This window comes from Triticum aestivum, chromosome 2B, assembly GCF_018294505.1.
Source record: "Triticum aestivum cultivar Chinese Spring chromosome 2B, IWGSC CS RefSeq v2.1, whole genome shotgun sequence".
NCBI lineage: Eukaryota > Viridiplantae > Streptophyta > Magnoliopsida > Poales > Poaceae > Triticum > Triticum aestivum.
The window spans coordinates 115,491,622-115,517,579 of record NC_057798.1 but is presented as its reverse complement, the minus strand read 5'-3'; the positions used below and the strand labels follow the sequence as shown (position 1 = coordinate 115,517,579).

Genomic DNA, 25,958 nt, shown 5'->3' with positions numbered 1-25,958 from the left:
ATATCCAATGATATTCTTGGCTCCCATCCAATTTCCTTTGGTAGTTCTAATGGCACTGATACGGAAACTCGGGTCACAGTATTTTTTTTGTCATCTTCTCATGATACAAGTGGATCTTTCCCTATGAAACCATGGGAGTATTAGATGGATAAGCCTTGTAGTCGTTGCAAAACTCTTAAATTTCCTCCCAACGAGTTAACAAGAGCATTTTTCTCAAGGCTTTTGAATTTGTTGCCAATTTAGTTGTGGATAGGTTTCCACATTGAAGGCAACTTACATATGATGTAAACACATAGATCATAAAAAGTATATTTAGGTGCTCATAGTAGGACACCCACGGGTCATTTCCCTTCGTTTCAAAATACCAGCTGTATTAGGTTTTGTTAGGAAAGAATTTCACCAACAATTAAACAACTTTCGTGTCACAAATCACAAACAACAAAAGGTGCTTTTAAAACAAATCTAATGACATCAATTTTATGTCACATGAAGTACATATTAATAGAGTAATTGTTGGTCAAATGTTTTTCCTAACAAAACCTAATATGATGGCTGTTTTGGAACCGACGGAGTAAAAATTTGCTACTAGGTTGACATGTACTTATAGAAAGGTGCAACCGTATAGACGGTCTGCAAGAGTGTAGCAACTAATAGAATAACAGTGGCGACGAGGGAAATGAACACCCAAGGATTTCTCAAGTAGGTTTGTATGAAGTTAGCTCGCCACCTATTCCAGCTCTTCATGCAGTGGGCATTCACCTGCCTCTGCACATCATGGAGCCTGCTAGATGGGCTCATCACTCCTCCCTTGTTTAGCGTGTTGTTGAGGAGTTTAGCTACCTCTTCATCGCTGCCCAACCCACTCTCGATAATATTCGTACATCTGAGCAGGGCTACATCCTTGGCCGAGCTAATCATGTTGTCCATGAAGATCACGTAGGCCGTCACAGCATTGCCAGCAGCAGGGTGGAGCCGTTCGAATGCCATCAGATTAAGGAACCTCTTCTCGGTGCATTCGTCGACCCTAACTGCCGGGATGCTTAGCACTCCTTGTTCGAAGTGCACGTCGAGGAGGCTGTCAGTCTCGCTCACCTTGAAATTTATTCCTGCTTCGTAGATCTCAATTGCGGAGGGCATGACATACGCCTTCGAACCTTTCCGGTCTTGGTGGTCATCATGGGTAAGACTTTGGTGTAAGATGTCGAGGGGGTGTAGCCCCACTGGGTTAGTTTCAACCACGTGTCGACGCCACGGACACAGGGAATCAAGAACCAACTTGGTGATCTCTCGGGCGTCCTGACATGTATATATAGATAGTTAGAGCTCACGGGGATTTTGCACTATTAATATTTTCAAATTTTCATTCTGCATTGTTGATCTTCCTTGTAGGTATGACAACGTACTGTGTGGAGCTTGCATAGTTGCATTTTATTAAAAAAACGGCTCAACTAATTTAAAAAATGCTCCTATATATGCACCTTTTTAATTTTTAGTACTATATTGCAGTTTGCACGACCTAATTTTGACAGGATGGTATTTCTTTGCACATGAAGTCAATTAAAGAATATGAAAAGGTGAAGAACAGATGACTAATGGATGAACAAGTAATTGAGTAGTATACCTGATATCTGTCATGATCCAGAACGACTAGTAGCCTGTGGAGAAGAAGCAGAGGCAGCTGGTTCTCCATGATGACCATGTCAGACTGGATATACCGCCACATGTAAAGATAGCCATACTGGCTAAAGACGGGGTCGTTGGGCGCGTAATCATCGTCCACCTTGCCACCCAGCGCGTCCATCCTCATGGCCTCCACCAGAAAGCAGCCGTCGGTGACCATGAGCTCCACGAACCGCTGCCTGTTCTCCGCGCCGCGCCACTGGCCGGCGAGGTCCTTGTACGCCTCCTGCAGCTGCTGCGTCACCTCCGCCACGGCCGCGACGAAGTCCCGCAGCGGCCTCCCGGAGCGCTTGACCAGGTGCACCACCGCCCGGCGCTTGTGCTCCTCCATGGGGAGCAGGTCGGGCTCGCCGTGGTGGAAGGGCCCCAGCGACACCAGCTCCGGCCGGTACGCCTTGCTGTTGTGCAGGTTCTTGATCCGCTCCGGCACCTGGTAGATGGAGTGGCGCTTCCACCGCGCCATCTCCACCTCCGGGTCGATGTCGCGGATCGTCGCCTCCATCTCCACCACCCAGCTGCTGGAGCCGATCGACGGCGCCTCATCTACCCTTCCCTTGTACTTGTCCATTATACTGCGTACGTATTAGACTTCTTTAGCTCACCCTAATATCAGCTTGAGGGTTAAGCTCTATATAGAGGGTTGGGGAAGCCAGGATCGCCGTCTGCGGATCGGCGGCAACGGCGTAACGATTACCAAAGATATGAAATGACACTTCATGGAGCAGCCCGAATATGTGATAATGGTGTCTATCAAAGCTACCAAAGGAAGCTAGATACTCCTCTCTTTGCATACAGTAGACCACTGGTCTGAGGAAACCTTTCGTCGATGGAAGGCAAAGATAAGGATAAGACCCGGCCGGCCGGCGCGGTCACGCGGGGAAGCGTGCGTCGTTGGTGCACCCCTGTAGCGCTTTACGCATCCGTTGCCTCCGTCGCACGCCGGGGAGCTTAGCAGCAGTGCAGCAGGTAAAACTAGCTAGGTCATGGTGCATAGAGGAAAAAACAACATTTTCTTTTTTTTTTTGGCAGAAGGGGTAGCAGGTGAAACCATGATCATCGATCCGTAAAGGCCGCATTTGATTGCCCGCATGTAGCCCAACCAGGCCCATGCGGGATGTGCCCAGACTGTTTGGTTGCCTGGGCTGCATGCGGGTTGTGGCCTGCACGAAACTTAAAGCAGGCCGGAGCCTGGCCCAGCGGAAACTGCAGAATCGGCAGTTTCTCACGAGCCTGGCTCGGCGCGGCCACGCGTGCGGGGGGTTGCACGCTTCGGGCAGCGCGGAAGACGGACGCGACGGCTCATAACTCCCCCTCCCTCCCCCCACTCTCCTGTCATCGCCCAGCCCGCACTGTTCCCACCGCTCCCTCTCTGCCTCACCGTCTCTCCCTCTCCTCTCCTCCGATGGCTCCGCCGCGCCATCCTCTGACCCCCGTCGACCAGCGCATCGCCAGCATCCAGGAGCACTGGCTGGCCGGGCTCTAGAACTCGGGCAGGGACCTGGCGTCGGTGATGCGAGCGTCTTCCCCCATCTGTTGCCGTCCACCAGGAGGGCTGGCCAATGCGGTGCCGGCCGTTCCTACTCCGCCGCCGATTCCGAACCTCGTGCTCCTGGGCTCGGTGCCGGCGCCATCCACGGAGCCGCCGCTTCTTGGGACCCCATTGGGCAGGGGGGTTTTCTTGATCCCCGTCCAGGGGTTTTCTCCTATCAGCGCGTCGTCCTCCTTGAGCTCCGGCATGGCCATGAGTACGGGGCCGATGCCACAGCCCATCGCCAGGGCCGGCTCCTCCTCTGCTCCGCCACCGCTCTCCTTCCCGCCGAGGTTTTCACCCCGGCCTCGGTTCGCTGTGGCTGCGCAAGCTCCGGTGAGTCAAACCCCAGAATGCTTGCTCGTAGATGTAGATTAGGGGTTTATTTTCTTAGGCATGTGCTAGTAGTTAGTGGATTCGATCGGATTGGATAGGATTCAAGTAGATCCGATTGGATGTGATCCCAATGGGATCCAATCGGACCGACTTGTTCTTGTTTCCTACAGTGTGCGTCCTAGGCTAATTTTTTTCTGCTACTGCTAGTGTGTCCTAGGATCTGTGTTCATGCTAGTAGTTGTGTTCATGCTAGGGTTTGTGTTGATTGTTATACGTGCATGTAGTAGGACCATTCTAGGATGATGCCAAATGTGCATGGGTGCATATGGGTGCTATTGGCACTTGTTGTTGCTATTTTTAGATATGTTTCCATGCTTAGGATAGTGCACTGATCAGTGGACTTGCCCAACAACAAGTGCCAATGATTAGTGGCATTTGCCCATGAGCAAATGCCACTCATCAGTGGCACTTGCTATTAGGCAAGTCCACTGATCAGTGGCATTTGCCCAACAGCAAGTGCCCATTTTTTTAAAGAGTTTGTGCACTAATACTTGTCATCTTACCTGACAAGATATTGAAGAGTGACTGGGATGTGGTGGGTGGAGGAGCTCAGGTAGTGGTTGGAGCTGAGCGCGTCGAGGATTTCATCCCCACGAATAGGTGGCTCAGGATGGTGGACCTGCCTGGTAGGATCGCCTTCATGATCAGCTTGCCTCGTTCAAGGGGACGATCTCCGAGGCAGGGCCACGAGGACGGGGCCCAGGAGCCGCTGCGCTTCTACCAGCAGATCAAGTACAACGAGGACCTCGCCATGTTTGTTGTCCCTCACAAGTTCGTGGAGGTGATGAACACCTGGCTGGTCATCAAGCGGCTCCCGCGCGTGGTCAGGCTATCGGCAAACAAGCGGTGCATGTTTTGGGTGCAGGTCCAAAACTTCGAGGGGCACATGGTGCTTGGTCGGGGCTGGAACTATGTAACGCTCCAAGACCGACGCTCCAGAAGACTTCCATATTTTTGTGATCATCGTGTGTTTCATTTGTGCTTGCTCTTTTATTTTTTTGCATTGTATCATGTCATCATGCCATCATGTCATTAATCTTTGCATCTAAACTCACCTAAATAAATTGCATAGATCGTTGATCTATTTAAATCGAGGGATATTCACACGGTGATTTCTCTTTAAAACATATTCAAAGTCTCCTACTATTATTAGGGAGCTATAATAAAATTATTCCATTTATTTGGAATTAACCATAACCCACTTGCAAAATATCCCATGCCGTTGTTATCTCAATTCTTGGTCTCCAACCTTGCCCATAATTTCTTTCATCATATTCCGGAGCTCCACCAAAAATCCGAACATTTTTAGACCTTCCCAACCCTCACTTCCTATTCAAATCATTTCAATTTAAATCAAATGAGTTTGGATTTAAATCTCTCAATCATGGCCTTTTCCATTTTCTCGGAACAAGCGCATTTTTGTGAGTCCGAGAAAATTATCCACGTGTCCAACTTCTTCCCCAACACCTCCTTCCTTCTTCTTTTCTTCTTTGTTATTTTCTGTTTTAGAAAATAAGAGAGAGGGAGAAGAGAGCTCAGCCAGGCCTTTGGCCACTTCCTTCCCTAGCGGGCCGGCCTCTAAGGCCCAGCTACACCCCCTCTAACCCTAGCTGCAGGGGAGAGCTCTGCTCGATCCCTTCTCCTCCCCTCGTTCCTCCTCTAGCGCCGCCAACGCACGCCCGCTGCCAGCGCCAGGAAGGGCTTCGCCCCGATCCCCTCGCGCCTCGGCTCGATCCCCATCCTCCGTTCCCATATCCCCCGCGCCCGATCTCCTCCTCGACGTCGGCCCCGCTGCCGAGCGCCGCCCCTCTGCGCGATGCCTCCTGCTTGCCTTGCATGGCACCCCGCATCTGCCGCGCCTCACCCTTCGCCGCTCGCGTTGCCCACTGGCTCCGGCAAGCATTGCGCTGGCAAGCCCCTCCAAGACTCCTTCTTCTCCTCCTCGCCCGCGACCCGAGCTATGCGCTCACGGCCGCGCCATGGCCGCCTCCCACCGCTGCCAGTCCAACCCGGTCCGTGGCGTGGGCCGCTCGGCCTGCTCGTCGTTGTTGCTCCACCACGATGGCCTCCCTCGACCCATCCCCGACCTCCTTGTTCGACTCCTGGTTGGATCCGGCAAGTCCTCGTCTGCGCTGCCCGACCTGCAATCTTCGTGTTCCACTCGAGCCCGGGCTAGATGCTGCATGTCCATGTCTCCGTTGGCCGCCTCTTCCTTTTGGCATGCCCGAGCTCACCTCGAGTATTCTTTCCGAGGCCTCCGTGGCGAGCAGTGCCCCTGCGATCATCGCATCTGCAAGCCCCGCTGCCTTCGCATGCAGCCGGATCTTTTTGTCGCGTTAGACACCGACGCCAAGTTCCTCTCCGTCAAGTGTACCCCGAGTACAACTACCTAGTGATGCGCCAAATACCCCCTCGGATCGTTAAGTTCGACTATGCGGAGCCGCCAAGTACCACTACGATTGTCGTGTACATCTACGTATCGCCAAGTACCCCTATGCATGGATACGCCAAGTTCATCTACGGAACATGTACGACTCCAATGGTGTACCACTGCCATCGTCGTGTACAACTACTTCCACTACCGTCGCAAGAACAACTACTTCCACTACATCGCGATAACGTCTACTTCCCTCGACGAACGCGTTCTGCCCCGAATGCACGCTTCGAAGGTATAACCCCGAGATGATCAACCGTGGACCGAATGCATGTGTTGTATGAGATGCTCGTGTTTGCACCGTGCCCGTTTGCTTCATGCATGTTTCTCCTCGTTTGCCATGCCGTCGACCCGTGGGAACTCGGTAACCGGGATCACCCCACCATCTTTTGCATATTCCGCACATCCGCACACTTCCTCTTTTGCACCGGTATTTCAATGAGTTATCGGATCACCGGAATGTTGCCGTGGCACCATTTTCGTTATCGTTGCCGTGGCACCCCTTTTTGTTCCGCCATGGTGACCAAATGCTCCCTATCATATTAGATGTCAACATTTTCATAAAAATTGCATAAACCTTGCTTATGTCATCCGCATCATGTTAACAACATTTAAAATGCTTAAAATTGTTGTTTGCTTTAAAACTACTAAATGACATGGGGACTTTCCGGAATTGTTGTTTGTTGTTCCGGCCTCATTTAAACTTGCCTCAATAGTTAGTTTAATTATGCTTCACCTCTTGCCATGTTTAACAACATTTAATATTGATGAGTAGCATAAACGAGAGTGAACTAAATACTTGAATGTGGTGTTTCGTCAATATGCAACTCGTTGCATATTGAGCTCCACTTAATTTGTAGTATTGTTTGTGCACTTTGCCATGACATGGCTCTTTAAACCGGACATGCATCATACTTGATTTTGCATCATGCCATGTTTATGCTTGTGTGTTTACCATGATGTTTGCTTCTTTCCGGTTTGTTTCTCTCGTTAGCTTCGGTTTCGTTCCGGAGTGTGAGGATTCGTTCGACTACGTCCGCTTGTCTTCTTCATGGACTCGTTCTTCTTCCTAGCGGGATTTCAGGGAAGATGACCGCTACCCTGGATCTCACTACTATCATTGCTATGCTAGTTGCTTCGTTCTATCGCTTTGCTGCACTACCTATCTTTTGCTCATCAAGCCTCCCAAATTGCCATGAACCTCTAACCTTTGACACCCCTCCTAGCAAACCATTAATTGGCTATGTTACCGCTTTGCTCAGCCCTCTTATAGCGTTGCTAGTTGCACGTGAAGTTGAAGATTGCTCCATGGTGGACAGGATTTTGGTTGGGATATCACAATATCTCTTATATTATTAATGCATCTATATACTTGGTAAAGGATGGAAGACTCGGCCTTATGCCTGGTGTTTTGTTCCACTCTTGCCGCCCTAGTTTCCGTCATACCGGTGTTATGTTCCCGGATTTTGCGTTCCTTACGCGGTTGGGTGATTTATGGGACCCCCTTGACAGTTCGCTTTGAATAAAACTCCTCCAGCAAGGCCCAACATTGGTTTTACCATTTGCCTCACCACCACCTACTTTTCCCTTGGGAGTCGCTCTCTTGAGGGTCATCTTTATTTCAGCCCCCCAGGCCAGTGCTTGTCTAAGTGTTGGTCCGAACCGAGCAGCATGCGGGGCCACCTCGGGGCAACTCGAGGGCTGGTTTTACTCGTAGCTTGACTTATCCGGTGTTGCCCTGAGAACGAGATATGTGCAGCTTCTATCGGGATTGTCGGTGCATCGGGCGGCTTTGCTGGTCTTGTTTTACCATTGTCGAAATGTCTTGTAAACCGGGATTCCGAGTCTGATTGGGTCTTCCTGGGAGAAGGTATATCCTTCGTTGATCACGAGAGCTTATCATGGGCTAAGTTGGGACACCCCTGCAGGGTATAAACTTTCGAAAGTCGTGCCTACGGTTATAGGCATATGGGAATTTGTTAATGTCCGGTTGTAGATAACTTGACACCAGATCCGAATTAAAACGCATCAACTGTGTGTGTAGCCGTGATGGTCTCTTTTCGGCGGAGTCTGGGAAGTGAACACGGTTCTTGGGTTATGTTTGACGTAAGTAGGAGTTCAGGATCACTTCTTGATCATTGCTAGCTTCACGACCGTTCCTTTGCTTCTCGTCTCGCTCTTATTTGCATATGTTAGCCACCCTATATGCTTAGTCGCTGCTGCAACCTCACCACTTTACCCCCTTCCTTACCCTTTAAGCTTTGCTAGTCTTGATACCCATGGTAATGGGATTGCTGAGTCCTCGTGGCTCACAGATTACTATAACAACAGTTGCAGGTACAGGTTATGCGATGATCATGACGCGAGAGCGATGCTTGCTTGCGTTGAGTTCTTCTTCTGCTTCTTCGATCAGGGGATAGGTTCCAGGTCGGCAGCCTGGGCTAGCAGGGTGGATGTCGTTTGAGTTTCTGTTTGTGTTTCATCCGTAGTCGGATGGTGCTCTCATGTATGATGATGTTGTATTCGTGTGGCATTGTATACCCTTTTGTATGTGTCCCCATCTATTATGTACTGTTGATGTAATGATATCCACCTTGCAAAAGCGTCTTCAAGATGCGCTTCTATCCTTGGTGGGACCTTCGAGTTCCTTTAGGATAGGGTCGCATCTTGGGCGTGACAAGTTGGTATCAGAGCCTCGACCGACCATAGGAGCCCCCTTGATTGTTGGCCGTTGTTGAGTCTAGAACAAAAATGTTTTGAGTCTTAGGATTATATATATCGGAGAGTAGGATTCTTTTTACTCCTCAGTCCCTTCGTCTCTCTGGTGAGGTCTCCTGACGTAGAAGTTTTGACTTTCCTCTCCTCAAATTTCACTAAAAAAAAATTTAGGATCACGCGGGTATCTTGGAATCGTTCCGATGGTTTTGTGACGAGAACATTGTTCTTGGTGCCTCCTGTCTTTTATGTGGCATTGACCCGGGGAGTTGAGCTTTGAGGTGTTGTCGTCACAATTTTATTGTTGCAGTTCTGGAATACCTGAGTTTTGCCGACATCGAAAATCTCTTTTATGCAGTTGTTGGTGAGATAACCTCGACGCCACCCAGTACTGGGGCGGGAGTTCGGGAGTATTGCCATAGCTTGTATAACGGATGCTTTTCGAAGGTTGAGGTACATGATTTCTGAAGGTTTCTTGGTTATGTGTTGACGGAGGGATACAGCTTGGATGTAGGGATTGTTAGTTTCGGTGAGATATATATTGCTTCCCCTGTATCCCCAACACCAGATTGCATAACCAGAAAGTTTCGGGAGTTTATAGGTGGGAATTCAAGTAGCTCGTAGGATATCTTTCCAACAGACACATGATACGATATGGGATCTATCATATGTTTGTTCCGGCTTATTCTGCAAGCCAAATCCTTTGTTTTGTTTTATTTGTGGTATTCGAGTTGCTTCAATGTCAAGTGTTGATTCCATACCTTTTCTAAACGGTGTTCTCATATTTCTATGGGAATACTAATCATTCTTGATCATCGAGGTCGTCATGTTAATTCTTTTCCCAACCGGCGTGCTTCTCTTCAAGTGGATCCGATCATTTCAATATTTGCGAGATCAATTCTAAGTTTTCTCAACGGTATCCATTCCATCTGCCCCAAGTTGCCTTTGTTTTCCCGCCCTCCCACCCTTTTTCTTCAAAAACTTAGATTTCTTAATCATGTATCCTTTTATTTGTGGGAAGTCTCTTCATTCTTTTCTTTCAATGTTCTTATCCGGTGATTTCCCATGAATATGCTCAATAGTTTCAAGTTCATCATCCTTCGTTCTTTTTTCTTCTCTGGTGGATCCAATTCAAGCTTTCGATATTCATCATATTCCTTTCCTCGTTTCTAATGCTTTCTCATGCCGATGCACCTCTTAATCATTCATTTCTTCCTGTTCATTTGTCCCGAGGTGCTAAGATATCTCAAAAGACTTGTGTTTCCATTCTCAATCCGTTCAAGATATTTCGAGATTATTATCTCATTCAAGTCATTTAATTCAACCGGTGCAATATCTCTTTAAATTATTTCAACGGTGTTTCTCTTGAGTGGGCCCTAACCCACAGGTCTTTTCCCAGGATCTTACCTGACTCTTCTAATTTTCCCGGGGCCATTCCCAAATTCTTTTCGAAGTTTGATGTAAGAATGAATCTCATCAGTCAGATCTTTTCCAAGATCGATTTCAATTTATTTTTCAGTGTTGGCTCAACCTCTTTGTTTTTCATTCTCCCAGAGCATCTCAACAATTCATGGTGGTTCTCATCATCATTCTCAACATTTGAAGACCGAAGAAGGATTTCTCTTAAATCTTGGTCCATTCTCTTGAATATTCATGGTTCTAGCTTCATGCTATCCTCATAATTGTTTTGATTGTGACAATTCTTTTCTTACCATCCGGAGCATTTCATGAGTTGTTTCCATTTCTTTCCTCCGAAGGCCATCATGTCATAATTCTTCATTCTGAGCATGTAGCTATCGTTCTCCAAATCTTACCGGTGCATCGTTCAAATATCCTCTAATTAGTTCATGGCCTCTTCGTTCTCATGTATCTAAATCCCCTCAAGTATCTTCATTCGTTTTCCAATTCTTCTCGGTGATTTGTGCCTTTGCTACTTTCATTTTCAATTCTTATGGTGGTTCGTTCAAGAGTTCTCTTCCTTGGTTATCATTCATTCATTCATTGTTTCAATCCCACCGGTGCTTCCATCAATACCTTCTCAAGCTTGCGCTATATCTCTTTTAATCCTTTCTACGAGAATAAGTAATATGCCAAATCCATTGCTTGTCATCAATTTAATTTGATGAAGGATAAGCATACAATAAATCTTATTCTTATTTCTGCGAGGTGATTCCATTCTCTTCTTTCGGAGATTGTTCATGATGAAGTAATTCTCGTTTCTAGTGTTTCATCTTTTCTTTTTCTGGAGTTCCAAGTTTTCTCGGTTATATCGTCGCGAAGCTCCTTCTAAATCATCGCAAGGCTTCACCTTGTATTTGCAAATTCGCTTTCTTTCTATCATCCTTTTATTACCAGAGTTCTTCATGGAGGCTCAACATGGTGGTTCATCAAGGATTCTTTTCATTCTTCAATTGTACTTCAAGATTTCTCTCGAAGTTATGATCTGCCGAGCTTTACTCTAAAATAAACATGGTGTTCAACACATGTTTTTTCTGAGGAGTTAAAGTATTCTTCTTCTTGCATTTTGAGGTGCAATTCTTTCTACCTTATCTTTTCAGGTGGTGTTATATCATTCTTGACAATTTCCATTCATGTTTCGTGATTCACATGTTGTCAAGAATGAGATATTTTAAAAGCCATCATTTTTCTCTTCGATCATGAGATCTTTTCAACCCAGCAATTTCTTTGTTGGAGTATCTTGGGTTATATTTCACTTAAAGCCTTCCCTAAGGAATGTTGCTAATTGTGGTGTCCATCGATAATCCAAGTTTCCACCTATTCTCGTGGTGAAAGAAGTTTTTCATCTCTTTGGTGCTCTCAATCAAATCAATGGTTTCCATTAGTGGCCGGTTGTCACCTCATAGTTTTGAGATGTTTTCCATAAGCCCACTACAAGCTTATTCATTTTGTTGTTGGTTTTTCCCAACAACCCCGTTGTAACCTTCTTGGAAGGGTGCTTTCCAAGCTCATTTGTGGCAGAAGTTGGCATTTTCTTCTCCATTCGGTTATTCCAATAATCTATCTTCTATTCTTTCCTCCGGAGGCTTTGTGATGTTGCTCTCTTCACTAATTATCTTGTTTTGCCAAGTTCATGTTCTATTCCCTCCATGTTCAACCGGAGTGCTGCCTGAATTCTTCCTCTCTCATCTTGTTTTAACCGGAGTGGTTTCAAATTCTATCTTGTCCATTAAACTCTTCATTCATGTCTTTCAAACCACAAGGTTCTCATAATGTTCCTTGTTCCTCTTTTCTAATGGAGCTTTTCAATCTCGTTCATCTCTAATGATTTTTTCTTTCGAATTGTTTAACCTCTCAAGGTTTGTTGGTTTCACTCATTTGTCGGAGAAGCAACTTAGCTTTACCTCTTCTCTTCCTCTTCCGTTTCTCTCCGGTGCCATCCTAGATCTCGGGACGAGATCCTCTTGTAGTGGTGGAGTGTTGTAACGCCCCAAGACCGACGCTCCAGAAGACTTCCATATTTTTGTGATCACCGTGTGTTTCATTTGTGCTTGCTCTTTTATTTTTTTGCATTGCATCATGTCATCATGCCATCATGTCATTAATCTTTGCATCTAAACTCACCTAAATAAATTGCATAGATTGTTGATCTATTTAAATCGAGGGATATTCAGACGATGATTTCTCTTTAAAACATATTCAAAGTCTCCTACTATTATTAGGGAGCTATAATAAAATTATTCCATTTATTTGGAATTAACCATAACCCACTTGCAAAATATCCCATGTCGTTGTTATCTCAATTCTTGGTCTCCAACCTTGCCCATAATTTCTTTCATCATATTCCGGAGCTCCACCAAAAATCCGAACATTTTTGGACCTTCCCAACCCTCACTTCCTATTCAAATCATTTGAATTTAAATCAAATGAGTTTGGATTTAAATCTCTCAATCATGGCCTTTTCTATTTTCTCGGAACAAGCGCATTTTTGTGAGTCCGGGAAAATTATCCGCATGTCCAACTTCTTCCCCAACACCTCCTTCCTTCTTCTTTTCTTCTTTGTTATTTTCTGTTTTAGAAAATAAGAGAGAGGGAGAAGAGAGCTCAGCCAGGCCTCTGGCCACTTCCATCCCTACCGGGCCGGCCTCTAAGGCCCAGCTACACCCCCTCTAATCCTAGCCGCAGGGGAGAGCTCTGCTCGATCCCTTCTCCTCCCCTCGTTCCTCCTCTAGCGTCGCCAACGCACGCCCGCTGCCAGCGCCAGGAAGGGCTTCACCCCGATCCCCTCGCGCCTCGGCTCGATCCCCATCCTCCGTTCCCATATCCCCCGCGCCCGATCTCCTCCTCGACGTCGGCCCCGCTGCCGAGCGCCGCCCCTCTGTGCGATGCCTCCTGCTTGCCTTCCATGGCACCCCGCATCTGCCGCGCCTCACCCTTCGCCGCTCGCATTGCCCATTGGCTCCGGCAAGCATTGCGCTGGCAAGCCCCTCCAAGACTCCTTCTTCTCCTCCTCGCCCGCGACCCGAGCTATGCGCTCACGGCCGCGCCATGGCCGCCTCCCTCCGCTCCCAGTCCAACCCCGTCCGTGGCGTGGGCCGCTCGGCCTGCTCGTCGTTGTTGCTCCACCATGATGGCCTCCCTCGACCCATCCCCGACCTCCTTGTTCGACTCCTGGTTGGATCCGGCAAGTCCTCGTCTGCGCTGCCCGACCTGCCATGTTCGTGTTCCACTCGAGCCCGGGCTAGATGCTGCATGTCCATGTCTCCGTTGGCCCCCTCTTCCTTTTGGCATGCCCGAGCTCACCTCGAGTATTCTTTCCGAGGCCTCCGTGGCGAGCAGTGCCCCTGCGATCATCGCATCTGCAAGCCCCGCTGCCTTCGCATGCAGCCGGATCTTTTTGTCGCGTTAGACACCGACGCCAAGTTCCTCTCCGCCAAGTGTACCCCGAGTAGAACTACCTAGTGATGCGCCAAATACCCCCTCGGATTGTTAAGTTCGACTACGCGGAGCCGCCAAGTACCACTACGATTGTCGTGTACATCTACGTATCGCCAAGTACCCCTATGCATGGATACGCCAAGTTCATCTACGGAACGTGTACGACTCCAATGGTGTACCACTACCATCGCCGTGTACAACTACTTCCACTACCGTCGCAAGAACAACTACTTCCACTACATCGCGATAACGTCTACTTCCCTCGACGAACGCATTCCGCCCCGAATGCACGCTTCGAAGGTATAACCCCGAGATGATCAACCATGGACCGAATGCATGTGTTGTATGAGATGCTTGTGTTTGCACCGTGCCCGTTTGCTTCATGCATGTTTCTCCTTGTTTGCCATGCCGTCGACCCGTGGGAACCCGGTAACCGGGATCACCCCACCATCTTTTGCATATTCCGCACATCCGCACACTTCCTCTTTTGCACCGGTATTTCAATGAGTTATCGGATCACCGGAATGTTGCAGTGGCACCATTTTCGTTATCGTTGCCGTGGCACCCCTTTTTGTTCCGCCATGGTGACCAAATGCTCCCTATCATATTAGATGTCAACATTTTCATAAAAATTGCATAAACCTTGCTTATGTCATCCGCATCATGTTAACAACATTTAAAATGCTTAAAATTGTTGTTTGCTTTAAAACTACTAAATGACATGGGGACTTTCCGGAATTGTTGTTTGTTGTTCCGGCCTCATTTAAACTTGCCTCAATAGTTAGTTTAATTATGCTTCACCTCTTGCCATGTTTAACAACATTTAATATTGATGAGTAGCATAAACGAGAGTGAACTAAATACTTGAATGTGGTGTTTCATCAATATGCAACTCGTTGCATATTGAGCTCCACTTAATTTGTAGTATTGTTTGTGCATTTTGCCATGACATGGCTCTTTAAACCGGACATCCATCATACTTGATTGTGCATCATGCCATGTTTATGCTTGTGTGTTTACCATGATGTTTGCTTCTTTCCGGTTTGCCTCTCTCGTTAGCTTAGGTTTCGTTCCGGAGTGTGAGGATTCGTTCGACTACGTCCACTTGTCTTATTCATGGACTCGTTCTTCTTCCTAGCGGGATTTCAGGCAAGATGACCGCTACCCTGGATCTCACTACTATCATTGCTATGCTAGTTGCTTCGTTCTATCGCTTTGCTGTGCTACCTATCTTTTGCTCATCAAGCCTCCCAAATTGCCATGAACCTCTAACCTTTGACACCCCTCCTAGCAAACCATTAATTGGCTATGTTACCGCTTTGCTCAGCCCTCTTATAGCGTTGCTAGTTGCAGGTGAAGTTGAAGATTGCTCCATGGTGGACAGGATTTTGGTTGGGATATCACAATATCTCTTATATTATTAATGCATCTATATACTTGGTAAAGGATGGAAGACTCGGCCTTATGCCTGGTGTTTTGTTCCACTCTGGCCGCCCTAGTTTCCGTCATACCGGTGTTATGTTCCCGGATTTTGCGTTCCTTACGTGGTTGGGTGATTTATGGGACCCCCTTGACAGTTCGCTTTGAATAAAACTCCTCCAGCAAGGCCCAACATTGGTTTTACCATTTGCCTCACCACCAACTACTTTTCCCTTGGGAGTCGCTCTCTCGTGGGTCATCTTTATTTCAGCCCCCCCGGGCCAGTGCTTGTCTAAGTGTTGGTCCGAACCGAGCAGCCTGTGGGGCCACGTCGGGGCAACTCGAGGGATGGTTTTACTCGTAGCTTGACTTATCCGGTGTTGCCCTGAGAACGAGATATGTGCAGCTCCTATCGGGATTGTCAGCGCATCGGGCGGCTTTGCTGGTCTTGTTTTACCATTGTCGAAATGTCTTGTATACCGGGATTCGGAGTCTGATCGGGTCTTCTTGGGAGAAGGTATATCCTTCGTTGATCGCGAGATCTTATCATGGGCTAAGTTGGGACACCCCTGCAGGGTATAAACTTTCGAAAGCCGTGCCTGCGGTTATAGGCAGATGGGAATTTGTTAATGTCCGGTTGTAGATAACTTGACACCAGATCCGAATTAAAACGCATCAACCGTGTGTGTAGCCGTGATGGTCTCTTTTCGGCGGAGTCCGGGAAGTGAACACGGTTCTTGGGTTATGTTTGACGTAAGTAGGAGCTCAGGATCACTTCTTGATCATTGCTAGCTTCACGACCGTTCCTTTGCTTCTCTTCTCGCTCTTATTTGCGTATGTTAGCCACCCTATATGCTTAGTCGCTGCTGCAACCTCACCACTTTACCCCCTTCCTTACCCTTTAAACTTTGCTAGTCTTGATACCCATGGTAATGGGATTGCTGAGTCCTCGTGGCTCACAGATTACTACAACAACAGTTGCAGGTACAGGTCATGCGATGATCATGACGCGAGAGCGATGCTTGCTTGCGTTGAGTTCTTCTTCTGCTTCTTCGATCAGGGGATAGGTTCCAGGTCGGCAGCCTGGTCTAGCAGGGTGGATGTCGTTTGAGTTTCTGTTTGTGTTTCATCTGTAGTCGGATGGTGCTCTCATGTATGATGATGTTGTATTCGTGTGGCATTGTATACCCTTTTGTATGTGTACCCATCTATTATGTAATGTTGATGTAATGATATCCACCTTGCAAAAGCGTCTTCAAGATGCGCTTCTATCCTTGGTGGGACCTTCGAGTTCCTTTAGGATAGGGTCGCATCTTGGGCGTGACAAACTACTTCTGCCGCCGCCAGCTGATCGTCCCCGGCGACCTCGTCGTTGTGCACATCTCAAGACTCGACTGAAGGTTCAGATCTACAACCATGACTCCTCGATCATGTGCAGGTTTCGTTGCAGCAGGCACAATTGCGTTGGTGACATTGAGCATGCTATGTAGTTAAGTAAGGTGTTAGTGTTGAACTTTTATGGTGTGTGGCTAGACTTATGCTAGGAACTTGTGCTGGGAACTTGTTAATATTTTGGCGAGGAGCAGCACCGTGGCGTGGAGTAGGGAAGGAGGATGCCCATGCAGTTAATCTAAGTAGTTTGCTGTCATTTCTTTGCTTGCTTGCTTGCTTTGTTTGTGCTGTTGTGTTGATCATGTCGTGGTAAGGCCACCACACTTGAATGGGGTGAGCAGAACACAAACGCTGTTTGCAACCAAACAACTGAAGTTTGCATCTGCTCACACCCTAAGCACAAAAATGGTAACCAAACAGTAGGGAGGTAAGTGCCCCTCCATGCGATGCAGGCAACCAAACAGGTTGCTTCTACTGCATATGAGGCTGCATTTCAAGAACCAGGCTGGATGAAGATGTACATGCAACGCAGCTATTGATGCAAACTGGAACCAAACACGCCCAAAAAGAATGTAATGATGCACTGTGTGCTGCTATGTATCGTGAGTAAAAACGGATTTGCTATTTCTCAGGTGCCTGAAATCCTTTTCTACGTCAGTCATTTTTTTAACTTCTTCCTTCCTTCTCCTTCTTCCTTTTCTCTCTTGTCGGGCCTTGCCAGAGAAGAACTAGCCCCACCATCTATCTTAGGGTGAAGTAATAGCCTCATTATCTATCTTAGGGATGGGGTGCAAGGGATCGCCGGAGGTTTTCACGGGTGGTGTTGGGCTTAGAAGGATGGTCGGGGCGGTGGCTAGCAACGACTGTGGGGAGGTTGAGGGGAGGGCGAGGCGGTGCGCGGTAGCGCCCGCCGACCACGGTTATAGAAATGCCCTTCCGTACATTTTCTATCCAGTCAAAGGCCTCTCTGACTTTGAGTTTCTTATTATTATTATTTTTGCTCCTTTTGTGAGATGTACTTTACATACCTGACTATTTGTTTTGTTGAACTTTCTCTAATAAAGTGGCCGCATGCATCTTTCCGATGCAGAGGCCGGGGGATGACCTCCTTTTCAAAAAAAGTCAAAGGCCTCTAACCGTTAAGTGTGCGTATAGAAAAACCTAACGGCCAAAGGCCTTTGACCGGACGAAAAATGTACGGGAGGGCATTTCTATTACCGCACTTAATGAAAGAGGGGCAAATTTGAGCACACTTTAGAATTAGGGGTAAATATGAGTAGGTGGTTCGAGTTAGGGATTGAAATGCAAATGACCCTAATTTATTTTATCAGTTTCTAGGAAAGCGATAATAAAGGTCTTCTTACTAAGACTACAAACTAGGACGTGAAATAAACTAAACTATAGCAGAGAATAAAAATGGGTGTGTAATAGTAGGATTGAACAGATCGAAAGACGGTGTCTAGGCTTTCGGTCTCCTTAGTACTAGAGGAGCGACTAAGTGGCACTGACATACTAGTATTAGACGATACTCCTTAGACGTTTAAACGATTTCATACGGTTTTCATTCGCGGGCTGCCGCACCTAGGTGTACTAGTCATAACCTCGCGACAAGATTACACAAAAGGTGTCAATAATACACAACAGACCCAAGGATAACATAGAACCATCTATCTACACTGTGTACTTGCAAGTGCTCACAAGATCATTTGAAAGGATGTCTCCCAACATAGCATTACTTGCAACACGAAGAGTAGATGATGCCACAAAGACTAATATTGTGTTCTAGATCATCATCAACCTAGAACCAAATCAATCACTCAAACATAAATAAATATACACACAAGGAGGAATGCGCGATGGAGATGGAGATGGGTACCTGTGCGAATGGCCTATGGCCAGCACTCGGTGGTGGTGGCGGCGCCTCCTTCTCCTCCTCTTGTGTGGCCTATGTTGGGTTTAGTCCCACATCGGTTGTGGGAGGAGGCAGAACACGATTTATAAGGGGGGGGTCCCTCCTAAAAGGCTAGTATTTTGGGGGAAGAGGGACAAGGCCTCTTATAAGTCGGTGTTGCTCTCCGGCTAGGCCTGGTTGACGCATGTGGGTCAGAAACGTTGATGTAGCGGACCCGGGATTGTGTAACAATTGGTATCATAGCCCAGGTGTCCGGAATAAATCTCGGTAAAACTCACGAGCGGTCGGTCATGGTTGGTGGGCTGGAAACGATCGTGTTAGCGGGGCCATGGTGACCGATGTGTGAGGGGGAGATTGTTGGGTTTAGTCCCACATCGTTTGTGGGAGAAGGCATAGCACGATTTATAAGGGCGGGGGTGTCCCCTCCTAAAATGCTAGTATTTTAGGGGAGAGGGCCAAGGCCTCTCATAAGTTGGCATTGCTTTCTGGTTGGGCCTGATTGACGCATGTGGGTCAGAAAGGTGTAGCAGACCCGGGATTGCATAACGGCCTTCGTGGTGGTGGCGATGGATGGACGACTTCCTCTAGATGAGAGAGGAGGACCTTCCGTCGACTGCATGGACTTGGGGTGGAATGAGGATGATCATCCCCGGCGGCTAGGGTTGGAGATCTTTATATAGGACGTCTCTTTCATTGATGTGGATCCTCTATCTTAATCCAAGGTCCCTAGATGAGCCTAATATTCTCCCAAAATATCCCTTGAAGGGCAAGGAAGTTGTAAAAACAAACAAGGGCGAAATCCATGAAGTGTCCCGTCTGGAAAGGCAATTTTCGTGCTTGTTTGGGCCTTCTACAATCAAGTTTAGTAGTACCTTAGGTTGTCGAACGCTTTGGACTCGTCCAGTAAAACAGTCATCATTTCCTAATACAAACTCAAAATTTGATGTTCTTGGCCTCGTCGGAATCATTTGAACGACGTTGGTGCAGCTAAGATCTTGATTTGGCGCGCTTTGAATTTTTTTTTGATATTTTTTACCTTCCGAAATGCCTAAGTCCGGTGGTTGGAATCTCTCCAATTCGTCCCCCAACTTGATGTTTTTGATGTGCCAAGTCCATAAACATGCCAATACACCTACAAAGACCACAAAACAAAGAAAAAATACTAAAAACAAATAAACCGGAAAGATGTGCAACGAACTTGATAAAGCAAATAAAGAACGGAAACTATGCAATGAGGACATGAATAAGTACTAGATGAATATGATATGAGAGGTTTTGGCATTAAAATATACTCTAAAATGTACATATAAAATCCACTCATCAGACATCATTAAGCAATTGGTGTAGCCCTAGGCAGACGTTTCTCGTGGTACACTGGGCGCCACACATGGGTCTAGGCCTCGTTAGCTCACCACATTAAGCGAGCTAGTTCAAAATCATTCCGCCACCATCAGCTCGTGCCACGGCTATACCTTGTCCGTATCGAGAGATCCTTCGGTCTCACCTCTGGTGTGAGATTAGTGGATTGACCTAGTACTATAGCTTTTTTTAGACACACCTAGTTCTGGATCCGGGACTAAAAGTCGAGACTAAAGCCCAACACCTTTAGTCCCGGTTTTCTTATGAACCGAGACAGATGGTGCTCCATGTGGCCGCTGCAGCGAGCCCACGTAGGAGGGCCTTTAGTCCCGGTTGGTAACACCAACCGTGACGAAATGGCATCCACGCGTCAGCAGCTTAGGAGCTGTGGTTTTTGTTTTTTTAAGGGGAGGGGTTAGGGGGTTATGGAGGGTTAATTTAGGGGTTTCACATATTGTGTTAGCTAGCTAATAGAGAGAAGTGACCTCTCTTATCTCTGTGTTTGGTCGACGCTAGCTACCATACGTATAGAGAGAACTCGACACGCTAGTAGTAAGCAAATGAAGGAACCATTAAGTACACAAGATCGTCATGAACATATACAGAGAGAAGTGATCCACCTCTCTTTCTTCGCGAGATTGGTTGAACAACAAGTTTCCGTATATCTATCTGACGCTAGTAACTACATATATACAATATAAGATCTCATATAAACCCTAACATCTAAGGTCTATATCAACTTCCACATGGTATTCTCCGTCTTTATTTATGATAGTAAAGAAAGAATCCCGCCAATTCCTCTTGAATTGCTCGTATGCGATCGTGTGGTAGGGGTTCATCCCGCATCTCCCACATCTAATTTAAAGAAGTGGGTCAATACATGTATATGAATGTAATTCAACACAAATGATGGTAATCAAATAAAATTGTGAATATTTTTGTTTATGTACATCAATTTTTTTAGAGTAGCCCCGCTTAGAGGTCGTCGAGTTGTAGATGAACTCGCAAACGTAGTATCCACAAAAATCATTTCCGGCTTCCTGCCACAAGCACTACGCGAAATAGATTTCAATCAAACTGATAATCAAGCATGATTAATGGTTTTGATGAAACTATCTAGCTAGAATCAACGGGAGATGCGCGGAACTAGCTATAGTGCTTACTGTCGGGTGTCTAAATCGCAGCTCCTTCGACAGTGCCGGAACAATGGCGGTGAACTATTTCCAAACCCTGCGACACAAAGAGAATAATTACTTGATATCAGGAAATGAACAAAGTTGCCAATATGGTGCGATATACAATAATCGATTGAACTTACTTCTGGAGCATATCAGTCATGTTCGCATTCTCCTCGGGACTTTTTCTTCTCGAGTCTAAGACAGTTACTATTCTAGTTTCAAGCTTAATCTCTAGCAAAATAAAGTGGAATCTGCGCATGCATGCATAACTCATCAATTACATTGCTATAATTAACCTCGAGTAAGGGAAACAGAATATGCACAAGACAGTAACACTCACTTGAAGTTGTAAGGAAAGAGTATTTTATCTTTGTTTTGATTTTTAATCAACGATTTTAGCAAGTTGTCCTCGGTCTTTTTGACATTGTGTTTGACTGCCTATTCATGTATGTTATTTAGTTAATGAACCTAATGTCATAGATATCTGCTTTTCTGCATTTGACGATCCTCAACCTGCATAATATAGTGAGGATAATTATATGTACATGCAATGAAAGAGCTGAGCTATATATAGAGACTTAATTACAAAAGTAGTACTTATAGACAGTAGCAAGTCACGAGTGTTTTGTCGAGGGCCTTTTGATTGTATAACTGGAATAACTCGTCAAATTCAATATTCAAAATATCCATTCCAATGAGGTCGTGCTCCTCTTTAATTCTCATCGTCAAAGTATGCCTCCCAGACTACCTGCATCTTTCCATGTACCATTCATGCAGTCTTCGCATCATTGTTGTTAGACAAGGATGATCAGGTTTGACGAGAGGCTGCCCGTACTAGAATCTAAATTCCTCCACCTCCATTATTTCAATGGGTACATCATGAGGCAGGTAATCACCAAGATTGGTACCGGGCAACATCCCCAGATGATTAGCGACGATATCACTAGACACCTTGAGCGGGGGGCACGTTTGCTTCGCATGTTCGCCTAGCTGGGGAATTTTTTCTCACTTCTTCATTCTGCTAACCTTGCATCATAGCAAGTATTTCCTGACCGCTCCGCTTCCTTATATGTTTGTTTAATAATGCGTGCATAGTTGGAATCCAGCGGAGGCGGTGGTGGTCGCGTAAGGGCATCGATAGTCTGCTTCACTTTCACTGGATCTACCTTTCCTTCGGAGGTGGAGGTTTTGGTGCAAAAAAGTCCCTCACTTGGGCACGACAGATGTCCTTGTTTTCATTATCGGTCCTCTCATAAGTTAACTTTTCCGGAGCCTTGAGAGATGGACCATATTTGAACTGCTTCCTTCCTCTGCTTGTACTACTGCTAGCCGCCAGAGTGGCGGCCTCTCTCTTCCATCGTTGCTGATGTGGCGGAATCCACTGATGCGCCGGAGGAGGCAGAAGAGGATCCGTAGTGCCCTCACGCGCTAGAGGAGGTGGAGTGCTCGTCGGAGGAGGCGAAGAAGGAGCCAGAGTGCCGTCACGCACCGGAGGAGGCGGAGAGCCCTGATAACTTGCCGGAGAAGGAGACGAAGGAGGAGGCGGAGTGTCCTGACTTGCCGGAGGAGGAGGAGGAGGAGGCAGAGGCGTCCAGTTTGGAAGCTTGATGTACTCCTTCCGCCATAGACATGGAGTCTTCAGAGCAAGACCTAGCTGAATCTCCCCTTCACCTGTAGGGTGGTCAAGCTCGAGCTCCTCAAATTCCTACATAACTTCATCCGCCATCACAACAGCATAGCCCTGTGGAATCGAACGGCAGTGAAAAGTTCCGTCGGGTTGAGGAGGTGAAACCATGCCGACAGCCGCCTTCAAGGTGATGTTTTTCCATTTCGTCATAAGCTGGCAATGTTGAGCCTCCTTGATAGCATCCACGGGGTAGCTAGGAGCCGTGAAGTCAGGCTGCTGAAGGAGCTCCGTGGAAGCCACGCTGCTTCTCCACTGAGATGGCGGGGTAGCTTCTGGGGTAGCTTCGTGCCGCTGAGATGGTTGGTCGGCAGCTCGCTGGATCTCAACTTGTTCATCTAGCTTTAGCACTCTTGCATTGAGCTTCTGTATATCGCTCAGCTCCTGTTTCCTCTTCCTCTCCCGGGTTTTGTAACCGCCTGCGTTGGTGATACCTCTCAAACATATCTATAATTTTTGATTGTTCCATGCTGTTATATTATCATTATTGGATGTTTTACAATCATTTTATAGTCATTTTATATCAATTTTTGGTACTTAACTATTGACATAGTGCCCAGTGCCAGTTGTTATTTTCTACTTGTTTTTTACATTACAGGAAATCAATACCAAAAGGAGTCCAAACACAGCGAAACGTTTTGTGGATTTTTTCTAGGCCAAAAGACACTGTATGGGCCAAGGAAGCACCTGAGTGGAGCTCTGAGGGGAGCACGATACACCAGGGCGCGCCTGGGCCCCCAGGCGCGCCCCAGTGTATCGTGCCCACCTCGGGTACCCCCTACACCGCCTCTTCGCTCTACCCCAATATTCTAGAAACCCTGGGAGAGGCATCGAAAATCAATTCCAGCCGCCGCAGAGTCAACCACCAGATCCAATCTAGACACCATCACGGAGGGGTTCATCATGTCCATTGGTGCCTCTTCGATGATGCGTGAGTGGTTCTTTATAGACCTACGGGTCCGTAGTTAGTATCTAGATGGCTTCCTCTCTCTCTCTCTCTCTCTTGATTATCAATACAATGGTCTCTTGGAGATCCATATGATGTAAGTCTTTTGCGGTGTGTTTGTTGGGATCCAATGAACTTTGAGTTTATGATCAGATTTGAGTTTTTATCCATGAATGTTATTTGAGTCTTCTCTTGATCTCTTATATGCATGATTTCTTATAGCCTCGTATTTCTTCTCCGATATTTGGGTTTTGTTTGGCCAACTTGATCTATTTATCTTGCAACGGGATGAGGTGCTTTGTAGTGGGTTCGATCTTACGGTGCTTGATCCCAGTGAAAGAAAGGGAAACGACACGTATGTATCATTGCTACTAAGAATAAAATGATGGGGTCTATTTCTACATAAATAGATCTTGTCTACATCATGTCATCGTTCTTATTGCATTACTCCATTTTTTCATGAACTTAATACACTAGATGCATGTTGGATAGCGGTCGATGTGTGGAGTAATAGTAGTAGATGTAGGCAGGAGTCGGTCTACTAATCTTGGCGTGATGCCTATATAAAGATAATTGCCTGGATATCGTCATGGTTATTTGAAGTTCTATCAATTGCCCAAGAGTAATCATTTTCCCACCATTTGCTATTTTTCTCAAGAGAAGCCACTAGTGAAACCTACGGCCCATGGGTCTCTTCTCATCATATTTGCCTTTGCGATCTATTTTCCTTTGCATTTATTTTCAGATCTATTAAACTAAAAATACTAAAATACCTTGCTGTAATTTATTTGTTCCGCGATCTATTTATCCTATCTACAACTTTTATCTCACGTTTTTTGCCTATCTTGATGCATCGTACCCGAAAGGGATTGACAACCCCTTTAACACGTTGGGTTGGGAGTATTTGTTATTTGTGTGCAGGTGTTTTTTATGTGGTGTGAGGAGGTTCTCCTACTGGTTCGATAACCTTGGTCTCATCACTGAGAGAAATACCTATCGTCGCTATACTGCGTCATCCCTTCCTCTTTGTGGGAAATATCGACGTAGTTCTAGCAGACATCAAAAGGAATTTCTGGCGCCGTTACCAGGGAGGATCTTCAACATCAACCAGGTTCCTCATCACAAATATCATCTCCTCGCAATTTACATTATTTTCCATTTGCCTCTCGTTTTCCTCTCCCCCACTTCACAGAAATTTTCCTTTTTATTCGCCCTCTTTTTGGTTCACCATTTTCTCATCAAATCTGTTTTTGAGTGCAATCTTGTTGCATAGTCATCATGACTCAAGAGAACACCAAGTTGTGCGATTACTCAAATACCAACAATAATGATTTTATTAGCACTCTGATTGCTCCTCCAGCCACTAGTGCAGAGTCTTGTGATATTAATACTGATTTGCTGAATCTTGTTATGAAAGATCAATTTGCCGGTACTCCTAATGAGGATGTCGCGTCCCATCTTAACACATTCGTGGAATTATGTGATATGCAAAAGAAAAAAGATGTGGAAAATGATGTTGTGAAGTTGAAAGTATTCCCGTTTTCTTTGTGAGATCGTGCAAAATTTTGGTTTTCTTCTTTGCCTCGCAATAGTATCGATTATTCGAACAAATGCAAAGATGCTTTTATTAATAAACAATTTCCGTCCGCGTAAATCATTTCCCTTAGAACTCAGATCATGAATTTCAAGCAACTTGAACATGAGCATGTTGCACAATCTTGGGAAAGGATGAACTTGATGCTAAGGAATTGCCCAACTCATGGGTTAAATCTTTGGATGATAATAAAAAAATTATGCGGGGTTGAATTTTGTTTCTCATAATCTGCCGCGGGGGTACTTTTATGGAAATTACTTTGGGTGAAGCTACTAAATTGCTAGACAATATTATGGCAAATTACTCTCAATGGCATACCAAAAGAGCGCCTACTAGTAAAAAGTTAATCCGATAGAGGAAATAAATTCTTTGAGAGAAAAAGTTGATGCTCTTATGAAGTTGGTTGCTCATAAAAGTGCTCCTATTGATTTTAATGATGTGCCTTTGTCTACTTTGATTGAGAAAAATAGTGATGCCATAGATGTGAATTTTCTCTCGCGAAACAATTTCAATAACAATGCTTATAGAGGTAATTTTAATCTTAGGCCTTTTCCTAGTAATTTCTCTAATAATTATGGTAATTCCTATGGTAATCCCTCTTATAATAACAATAGAAACACCTCTTATCTTGAGAATAATGTTAAATAATTCATCAGTACTCAAAAAAATTTCAATGCTACGATAGAAGAAAAGTTGAATAAGGTTGATGATATGTCTAGAAGTATTGATAGAACTTCTCATGATGTAGAAACTCAGATGAAATTTTTTGAGCCTAAAGTTGAAGAATCAATTAAAGATCTTTATTTTTCTATGGATGAAAGTAAG

The 25,958-nt window shown here is 46.0% G+C and overlaps 1 protein-coding gene across 1 annotated transcript; it reads right to left on the bottom strand.

Moving 5' to 3' along the window:
- Positions 1-449: 449 nt before the first annotated feature.
- Positions 450-2,269, bottom strand: LOC123040730 (UPF0481 protein At3g47200). The gene is made up of 2 exons (XM_044463498.1): positions 1,622-2,269; positions 450-1,296 (listed from the first exon to the last, which is right to left on the bottom strand). Exons 1-2 carry the CDS (start codon positions 2,246-2,248, stop codon positions 586-588), a joined length of 1,338 nt encoding a protein of 445 aa, XP_044319433.1. The 5' UTR covers positions 2,249-2,269; the 3' UTR covers positions 450-585.
- Between the last annotated feature and the right edge of the window lie 23,689 nt (positions 2,270-25,958).

Excerpts from the sequence above, each read along its gene's own strand:
- LOC123040730 (XM_044463498.1), bottom strand. The coding sequence starts at position 2,248 with ATGGACAAGTACAAGGGAAGGGTAGATGAGGCGCCGTCGATCGGCTCC. Across the intron at positions 1,297-1,621 it reads TGGATCATGACAGATATCAG|GACGCCCGAGAGATCACCAA; the intron begins GTATACTACTCA and ends TATACATGTCAG.